This window comes from Aotus nancymaae, unplaced genomic scaffold, assembly GCF_030222135.1.
Source record: "Aotus nancymaae isolate 86718 unplaced genomic scaffold, 86718_ANA_hifiasm-v0.15.2.pri h1tg000010l, whole genome shotgun sequence".
NCBI lineage: Eukaryota > Metazoa > Chordata > Mammalia > Primates > Aotidae > Aotus > Aotus nancymaae.
In genome coordinates, this window is record NW_026988421.1 from 28475001 (window position 1) to 28484899 (window position 9899).

At 47.6% G+C, this 9899-nt stretch overlaps 1 protein-coding gene across 2 annotated transcripts in view; it reads right to left on the reverse strand.

The window, feature by feature from the left end:
* The window catches only part of NOLC1 (nucleolar and coiled-body phosphoprotein 1), a 12025-nt gene extending 2433 nt beyond the window's left edge, over positions 1-9592 (reverse strand). The window contains exons 1-10 of one of the 2 annotated variants that reach the window (XM_021672973.2): positions 9436-9592; positions 5067-5122; positions 4813-4952; positions 4586-4710; positions 3652-3823; positions 2465-2565; positions 2206-2341; positions 1751-1879; positions 1434-1544; positions 678-1325 (exon numbers count right to left, since the gene is read on the reverse strand). In XM_021672973.2, the coding sequence (XP_021528648.2) occupies positions 678-1325; positions 1434-1544; positions 1751-1879; positions 2206-2341; positions 2465-2565; positions 3652-3823; positions 4586-4710; positions 4813-4952; positions 5067-5122; positions 9436-9555 (1738 nt within the window). In that variant the 5' untranslated portion in view covers positions 9556-9592. Of the gene's footprint in view, positions 1-677; positions 1326-1433; positions 1545-1750; positions 1880-2205; positions 2342-2464; positions 2566-3651; positions 3824-4585; positions 4711-4812; positions 4956-5066; positions 5123-9435 lie in introns of both variants that reach the window. The other variant, XM_064373948.1, reaches the window with a different exon arrangement.
* Between the last annotated feature and the right edge of the window lie 307 nt (positions 9593-9899).

Sequence of the window (9899 nt, forward strand, 5' to 3'; positions counted from 1 at the left end):
CTGGAGTGCAATGGCGTGATCTCGGCTCACCGCAACCTCCGCCTCCTGGGTTCAGGCAATTCTCCTGCCTCAGCCTCCTGAGTAGCTGGGATTACAGGCACACGCCACCATGCCCAGCTAATTTTTTGTATTTTTAGTAGAGACGGGGTTTCACCGTGTTGACCAGGATGGTCTCGATCTCTTGACCTCGTGATCCACCCGCCTCAGCCTCCCAAAGTGCTGGGATTACAGGCGTGAGCCACCGCGCCCGGCAGCGAACTCCAGCATTTTCTGACAAGGTAGGAAGATTGTTTGACCCCAGGAAACCGAGATCAACCTAGGCAATAGAGTGAGACTCTGTCTCTACAAAATGTAAAAGAATCAGCCAGGCATGGTTGTGTATGCTTGTAGTCCCAGCTACTGAGGAGGCTGAGGTGGAAAGATCACATGAGCCCAGGAGGTTGGGGCTGCACAAACTATGATCATGCCATTGTACCCCAGCCTGGGTGACAGAGTGAGACTCCATCTCAAAAAAAAAAAAAAAAAAGAGGTAGAGATCAGTTTCCTGTTCTTCCTCCCAGGTTTACCCAACTAGAAGCCCAGTGGTGGGCTTCCTCTCACTACCCCACCCTCAAAGAGTATATCCCATCCTGATTTGAGGGGACAAAACCCAGAGGGCACGTTCATTAGGTACAAACCTGGTTTGGAAACTGCCACTGCTGCCTTTTTCCTTTCTTCCTCCTCCTCGCTGTTCTTAGCTGCTTTTCCATTCTGGGCAGTCAGTGCAGAGGTGCCGTTGGCCTTGAGGGCTTGTGGTCTTGGAGTGCCCTTGCCCTTGCCCTTGGGCTTCTCTTCTTCCTCCTCACTGGAGTCATCAGAGGAAGAACTGCTGCTGCTCTCACCCTTTCCTTTCTTTGCAGAGGCTGGCTTGGAAGGGGCTGCACCTCCTGCTACCTCCTGTGGCTTCTTCTTAACTGCGGTCTTGGACGTCTTCTCTTCCTCCTCCTCCTCACTGCTGGAGCTGTCTGAATCAGAGCTACTGTCCCTACTACCCTGAGGAGCCTGCTTGGCAGGCAGAGGTGGAGCTGCTTTGGCAGTCGCCTTGGGCTTAGTGGTGGCCACTGTCTTCTTTGTCTTCTCCTCCTCACTGGAGCTGCTCTCTTCCTCACTGGAGCTGCTGTCAGCCTTTCGCATGAGAGGCTTCTGGCCACCACCCAAAGATTGCTTAGGGGCTGCAGCTGGCTTCGCTGCAGGTGACTTGGTGGTGCCAGCTGGCTTATTTGAGGAATTCTTGGTGGTACCAGCTGGCTTGGAAGGATCTTCATCATCCTCAGAGCTGTCAGAGTCTAGACACAGAAGGGATGGAATCAACAGCTCCCCAAATCAGATTCAGGGAAGCCCTTAGCAGCTGCCTAAGAGCATCTCACTGAACTGAGGGCCTCCATATGCCTTACCTGAGCTGTCTGAAGAGCTCTCTGCTGCTTTCTTTGCTGGAGGTGGTTTAGTGGTTGCTTTAGAGACGACTGCCTTAGCTGGGGGTTTCTTCTCTTCTTCGGAACTTGAATCTGAGAAGAACCTGTAGCATTATGCTGGGTCCAGGGTCCCAACCCAACCAGGATAGCAATAAAAAGAATGCGAAGACACACACAGAGCCTTAACTCTATCTTGCGTTAAGCAAAAAGCAATGGAGGGATGGAAGGCTTTCTCTCTCTTATTCCCCATCCCCTCCTCCAGATCCACGCTGAGGGGAGGCTGCATCCCTCTGACTCACCAGACTCATCACTGCTGTCTTCACTGCTTTCCACAGGCTGCTGCTTCTCCACAGCCTTCTTGGGAGGCTGGGTTCCCAGGGTCTTTTTTGGTGGGGGAGCAGAAGGTGGGGGTACTGAACTATAAGGACCTGTGTAAAAGGGACGATGTGATGGTTTTAAGATATGTATACAAATTTCTTGATACTACTTCCTTCTAGAAATGAAACTTAATTTGCCTTCACTTGAGTATGGGCCAGAATTAGTGACTCAGTTCTAACAGAACACGGTGTCGCTTCTGAGTCTACGTTATACAAGGCACTGCAGATTCCTCCTTGCTTTTCCAGATTACTAGCTCTAGGAGAAGCTAGCTGTCATCTCACGAGGACACTCAAGTAGCTCTATGGAGAGGTCCATGTGGTTACTGCAACTGGGCCCTGTCCACAGTCATACAGCTTCACTCCCCATGTCAGGTCACCTGGTTTATTTTTCATGTTTTTTTTCTGCTGTTCTTCCTCCTCACTGGAAGAATCCTCACTGCTGGAACTCTTCTGGGTAGGGGTGGCAGCTGCTTTCACTGGGACCTTGGCCACAACTTGCTTTTTAGATACAGTCTGCATTAGAAAGAAAACTGATTACCACAGGAAAATGCTGACCCAACCAATCCTGCCAGGGAATGAGATACACACACATCCCACCCTGGTCACCTCTTCCCTGACAGAAGTTATGGCCCAGACCTTCTTGGGGGTGGCTGCTGCCTTCTCCTCCTCTGAGTCATCACTGCTGCTGCTGCTACTACTGGCTGCTTTACCATTGACTACTTTAGGTGCTGCTCGAGCTGGAATACCCAAGAAAAAGAAAGAGTAAGGAGTTTTAGGACAAGTCAGGATCATGAAAAACCTCCTTCCTATGAGCACAGAACTTAGGAGTCCACCAGTATTTTTTTTTTTAAAGATTCTAGCTCTGTCCCACAGCTGGTGTGCAATGGTTCAAGTGATTCTCCTGCCTCAGCCTCCCAGGTAGCTGGGATTACAGGTGCCTACCATTACGCCCGCTTAATTTTTGTATTTTTAGTAGAGACGGGTTTCACCATGTTGGTCAGGCTGGTTGGCCAGGCTGGTCTTGAACTCCTGACTTCAAGCGATCTACCCACCTTGGCCTCCCAGAATGCTGGGATAACAGGGGTGAGCCACTGCGCCTGGCTAGGAGTTCACCAATTTTTTTAACTTTAAAGCAGTCATCAGGGAGAATGCCATGGTTTACCACATCAAAGGATGCCTTTCCTATCCCACGTCAGGAATAAAACTGTCTTTAAAAAAAAAAAGGGCACAGGCGGGTCCAATGGTAGCGGGTTATCAGAACTCATTAACATTAGTGTCACTAAAGTTGGTATACAACCCCCCACTGCTAAATCTGACCAGCTTTTTAAAAAAAATAAAAAAGAGCACATAAATAATCTAAGTATGCCCTCTAAAATCTTTCACTTCAACCTCCATTCGGAGAAATCATAACCTAACCCTCATCATAAGTTACAGAAAAAAAGAAAAATTCTCATTTGTCTCACAGAATGAATGTAGAAGAGCAAAAATGGCAGTGAAAAGCACAATAAATAGATACATAAGTGGTCACAGTGGAATGGGATGTGTGAGTACATAAAATGTTTATGAAATGTCACAAAATGCCAAATGGATACCATTTAAAAAAATATATATTTTCCCTTGCTGCAGTAACTGTTTGTCTATTTACTAGCTCTTAACTATGAAATCTTATTATTAGTGAAAAAGCTTTAAAATAAAAAGACTATTAATCAATACCTCCAGTTCAACAAACAGTACCATTTCACCTGTGCCAAATCAGCAATTTTAACACCAGTCCCCAGAGTAATCTGGTCCCCAGCCCAGCCTCTTGGGAACGGAAACAGTACCTGGTTTAGGTGGGGCTTTAGCCTGAGGTTTAGCTGCCACAGGTGTTATCTTTAGCTTCTGGTTCTTTGGTGGCTCATCCTCGGAGCTTGAGTCAGAATCAGAATCAGAATCAGAGCTCTTGGCCTTCTTAGGAGGAGCTTTGGCTGCCTTGGCTTGGGGCTTAACTCCCTTCTGTTAGAAAAAACACAAGGAGGGGAATCAGCAAAAGCTTCTGGTACCCAAAGGGCATCCTAGGTTCCTTTTATTTTTAGGGGCCTAGAGCAGTAAGAGCAAGAGAAAGCTAAGGACAGGATATGGAAAGGGCAAAAACTCTTATGAAACAACAACAAAAAGTTGGCTGGGTGCTATGGCTCGCCTGTTAATTCCAGCACCTTGGTAGGCCGAGGTCAGGAGTTCGAGGACAACCTGACCAAAGTGGCAAAACCCCATCTCTACTAAAAATACAAAAATGAGCCAGGTATGGTGGTGGGCACCTGTCATCCCAGCTACTTGAAAGGCTGAGACATGAGAATAGCTTGAACCTGGGAGGCAGAGGTTGCAGTTAGCTGAGATCACACTATTGCACTCCAGCCTGAGCAACAGAGTAAAACTGTCTCCAAAAAAAAAAAAAAAGTTCATTGATATATTGGTCCTGTTCCTGCTAAAGCTTCCAAGAAAACACACTCTCTTATTCTTGGATCCCTGAATAGTGTCCCAGAGGAACCCAAACTCCTCAAGCAGAATGGGCTTAATTTTTCCTCTGGATTCAGAGGATTCAACCTCACACAACCCTTCCAGATCTCATACTTTTATCAGCTTCCTGAAAAATCCCCAGATTTTCTTCCTCATCTACTGTACTGCCACCATCAACCTTTGGTTATAAGCTAGAGGCCACAATTTTAGGTTTCTTCCTTTCCAATCCTTAAATCCCTTTTTCTTCCCAAAGCTGCAAACCTGGATAGGCTGTTTCTTTTGGTCCTCCTCCTCCTCATCATCACTGGATTCTTCACTGCTGCTGCTCTCTGATGCTTTGGCTGCAGCCTTCCCAGGAGGCAGACCAACTCGCTTGGCAGATACAGCTGAACAAATGCACAGGTCCCAGTAAGAATCAGCCATATGGGACAAGCAGGCTGTAAATTCTTTTCCTGGCACCATCAAGCCCACCAGCTACTCTGCCTTACCAGCCTTCTTTGCTGGAGGCCCTTGAACTTCCTCCTCCTCGCTGCTGTCCTCACTGCTGTCGCTGGATGAGGCCTTCTTCTTAGCTTTCTTAGTCACTGGTCCATTTGCCTGTAACTTTCGCTCTGGGGCCTTAGCAGACCTGCTGAGGTAGATTAGACCAATTTCTAGGGGATTGGAATCTTCCAAAACCAAGAAACACAGCCCAACCCACCTCGGGGGAGAAAACAGCCAAAGTGGAACAGGAAAGGCTTACTTGAGCCAGAAGCTATAGATGTCTAAGAGGGAAGAGGCATTGGCATCCTGCTGTGTCTGTAGGAGAACAAAAAGAGCTGGGTAAGGAAATTATTTTATCCCAGTTATGCTTTCATTAAATGTGGCCTGTTATATACATACCTACTAAATTTGGTACAAATGTTACATCCTGATAAGACTTTTGCTACTTGTATAAACTAAGAGAAAAATATTCTATTTGTGCATTTCCCAATTTCTGACATAAAAAACTTCAGCTATTCCTATGTTTATGGCACCATTTAACCCCCTGCCTGCCAATCTATATTTATCAAAGTCCAAAAAAAAAAAAAAAAAAAAAATCAGCCAGGTACAGTGGCTCAAGCCTGGAATCCCAGCACTTTGGAAGGCCAAGGTGGGTGGATCACAAGGTCAGGAATTTGAGACCAGCATGAAACAACATGGCGAAACCCCATCTCTACTAAAAATTAAAAAATTAGCCTGGCATGGTGGCGTGCATCTGTAATCCCAGCTACTCGGGAGGCTGAGGCAAGAAAATTGCTTGAACTCAGGAGGTAGAGGCTGCAGTGAGCCGAGACTGCACTCCAGCCTGGGAACAACAGCAACAATGCCTTTTTTTTTTTTAATTTTTAAATTTCTTTTCTCTTCATTATCAATACAAAGCGACTCCGTCTTAAAAAAAAAAATCACTTTTGACTGGGCATACTGGCTCATGTCTGTTATCCCAGCACTTTGGGAAGCTGAGACAGGAGGATCACTTGATGCCAGGAGTTCAAGACCAGCCTGAGCAACATAGCAAGACCCCCATCTCTAGCCCCCTGCCAAAATAAAAGGTTCACTCTATCAATGTACTATCTAAGAATGTAATCTTATCCATTACATGAGAATACAAACACTAATACAAAAATGTGTTTGCTGCAATGTGGATTATAATACCAAATCATCAGAAACAAGCCTCCAGGCTGGGTGCGGTGGCTCACACCTGTAATCCCAACACAGTGGGAAGCCAAGGCAGGTGGATCACCTGAAGTCAGGAGTTCAAAACCAGCCTGGCCAATATGGTGAAACCTCATCTCTACTAAAAACACAAAAATTGGCTGGGTGTGGTAGCAGGAGCCTGTAATCCCAGCTACTTGGGAGGCTGAGGCAGGAGAATCACCTAAACCTGGGAGGCCAAGGTTGTAGTGAGCCCAAATTGTGCCACTGCACTCCAGCCTGGGCAACAGAGCATGACTCCGTCTCAAAAAAAAAAAAAGAAGAAAGAAGCCTCCAAGAGAAGACTAGTAAGTACTGTACTGAATGTAAAAAACTGCATTTAGGGTCTTGGCACAGTGGCTAACGCCTGTAATCCCAGCAGATCACGAGGTCTAGAGTTCAAGATCAGCCTGGCCAATATGGTGAAACCCCGTCTCTACTAAAAATACAAAAAATTAGCTGGGCGTGGTGGTATGTGCCTGTCATCCCAGCTACTAGGGAGGCTAAGACAGGATAATCGCTGAACCCAGGAGGCGGAGGTTGCAGTGGGTGGAGATCGCACCACTGCACTCCAGCCTGGGCAACAGAGCAAGATTCCGTCTCAAAAAAAAAAAAAAACTGCATCCAGGCCAGGCGCAGTAGTTCACACCTGTAATCCTAACACTTCGGCAGGCCAAGGCAGACAGATCACTTAAGGACAGGAGTTCAAGACGAGCCTGGGCGAGACAGTAAGACCCTCATCTCTTTTTTTTTTTTCAGATGGAGTTTCACTCTTGTCACCCAGGATGGAGTGCAATGAGGCTCACTGCAACCTCCACCTCCCAGGTTCAAGCGATTCTCCTGCCGCAGCCTCCCGAGTAGCTGGGATGATAGACGCCTGCCATCACCCCTGGCTAATTTTTTGTATTTTCAATAGAGACGGGGTTTCACCATGTTGGCCAGGCTGGTCTCAAACTCCTGACATCAGGTGATCCACCCACCTCAGCCTCCCACAGTGCTGGGATTACAAAGGCGTGAGTTATCAGGCCCAGCTGAGACCCCTCATCTCTTAAAAAATATATATTTTTTTTTTTTTTTTTTTTTGAGACGGAGTTTCGCTCTCGTTACCCAGGCTGGAGTGCAATGGCGCGATCTCGGCTCACTGCAACCTCCGCCTCCTGGGTTCAGGCAATTCTCCTGCCTCAGCCTCCTGAGTAGCTGGGATTACAGGCACGCGCCACCATGCCCAGCTAATTTTTTGTATTTTTAGTAGAGACGGGGTTTCACCGTGTTGACCAGGATGGTCTCGATCTCTTGACCTCGTGATTCACCCGCCTCGGCCTCCCAAAGTGCTGGGATTACAGGCTTGAGCCACCGCGCCCGGCCAAAAAATATATTTTTAAAGAATTTTTAATTAGTTGGGTGTGGTAGCACACATCTGTAGTCCCAGCTACTTGGGAAGCTTAGATGAGAGGACTGCTTGAGCCCAGGAGTTTGAGGCTGCACTGAGCTGTGATCACATCACTGCACTCCAGCCTGGGCAACAGAGAGAGACCCTGTCTCAAGAACAACAATAGCAAAAAAAAAAAAAAAAAAAAAGAATTGCATTCAGTTATTAATTACACTGATACAGAACATTAACTGATGCAAAAAACTCCAAGACATTCCAGCTACTCAGGAGGCTGAGGCACAGAATCGCTTGAACCTGGGAGACAAAGGTTGCAGTGAGCCAAGACTGTGCCACTGCGCTCCCATTTGGGCAACGGAGTGAGACTCTGTGGTACAAAAAAAGAGTACAGGATCAGTCGGTATACATGTGAACTTATCTTAGGACAAATTACCTAATCTCCCTGAGATTATTTTCTTCTCTATAAAATGGAGATAATACTACACATCTCATTAAGTTATTGAGAGGATAAGAGAATGCATGCTGGCCGGGTATGGTGGTTCATGCCTGTAATCCCAGCAGTTGGGAGGCTGAGGCGGGTGATTTCTTGAGGTCAGGAGTTCAAGACCAGCCTGGCCAACATGGCGAAACCCCGTCTCTACTAAAAATACAAAAAAGATTAGCCACACGTGGTGGCACGTACCTCCAGTTCCAGCTACTTGGGAAGCTGAGGCAGGAGAATGTCTTGAACCCAGGAGGCAGAGGCTGCAGTGAGCAACCTGGGTGACAAGAGCCAGACTCTGTCTCAAAAAAAAAAAAAATGCATGTAAAGGGCTTAGCATCTGAGCCTTTGTAAACTCTTCACAAAAGATTAGCTTTTCTCACATAAAACCATTCAGAATCCTAATTCTTAAATGTCCAATTCTATCCAGTCCACTGTGAAAGCACTCTTCGCAGTCACTTAACAGTCAACTCTAAACAGTTCCAATAAGAAAGCAGTTAGATCACATGCCAGCCTGTCCCAACTTAAGAAAGTTCTTTCTGAGGCTGATCTGTTTCTCTGCTTTTGCAGCTTGACTCTGCTAAAAGTGCAAGCCATCCTTCTTAGTCCTGCTATCATCCTTGCAAAGGACCCCCCTCTTCTCTCTCAAGGTGTCTTCCCATGCAGGGATGTCCGTTGATGGAGATTAAAAATCTTTCACATTCCTGGTTGGCGCATCCTAAATTGCCATAACTATGGTACAACTTTGACTTTTAGAAGATTCCTCGGCACAAGCACTGAGATTGCTACTCTTACACATAATCTTACTGAAACTCACCAAAATCCTATTAAGTGGATGATGACATCCCTGTAGAAAGACTCAGAGAGGTTAAGTAAGCTGCCTGGGTCACATATCTAAAAAGTAATAGAGCCTGGTTCCAAACCTAGGTTTGTTTGATTCCATTAGCCAAAGCTCCAAGCCCACTACTATGCCTGCTTGGTAGGGCTGTATATGACGCTCAATTCTTACCAGTGTAACTCAAAACAAAACTTTGCTTCTACTTTCATTCATTTTCTTCTTTACTAACGAAAATCCCAGTCCTTATTCTAAAGCAATTTCACTTACTTTTGAATCCCAGTAAACGCGATTGAGGGTAAGGTCAAATCGCGCTTTACCTCAGCCAACGAAAAGCCCCCCCAGAAGAACCAGACGCCTAAGAACCAACGTCCTCAGTGGGACAAGGCGCTAGCTCCCAGCTGCACTATGCTAGCCATGTGACTTCGGGCCACGAGGCTCCCACGATGCCGCCGCTGTACGGCTCACAAGAAACAAGCAACAAGACTGTGCGCTACCTAGTAAGACCTGGTGGAAGAGGAGCGACCGAGGCCCCAAGCTTTCTATGGTCACTGCCGAGGAGTCGGCACAAAGGCCTTGCAGACACTGGACTGGCGGACTCCACAGTCTTCCCCACCTGGAAACCCAAGCACGTCAGGGCCTAAAGCCTTGTGGTCATGACCCAGCACGCTCCCCGCCCCAAGCCCGGGACTCACAGCTCCTGTCGCTTTGGCGAACTTATTGGCCACCTCCGAGAGTTGGTTATCGCGCAGGAAGCCGAGGACGAGGGGATACAGGTCGCTGGGAACCACGCGGCGCAAGCCGGCGTCCGCCATCCTCCGGGAAATACGCGTCACTACCGTTGTCGACGCAGCACGACTCAATAACCCAACAGGGGCAGTGGGTGGGCCTGTTTACGTCATTGCGCCGCGCGGGCGCATAGCGGAAGGGGTGGGGCTCCACAGGGCAGTCCCACCTCCACTTCAGAGGTAGGGTAGACAGGAAATCTAAAAACTCTTTCCGGTCCCACGCGTATCGCCATCTTGGCTAAGGGCGGAGCCCACAGGCCGCCAGTTTGTAGAGGCGGAGCTCTGACGTCAGGGGTCACGCCCTCGGCGTGGCGGGAAAACTTGGGACTTCCCGCGCTATCTTTCTCGGGGAAGTACCTTTTCTCAGAGCA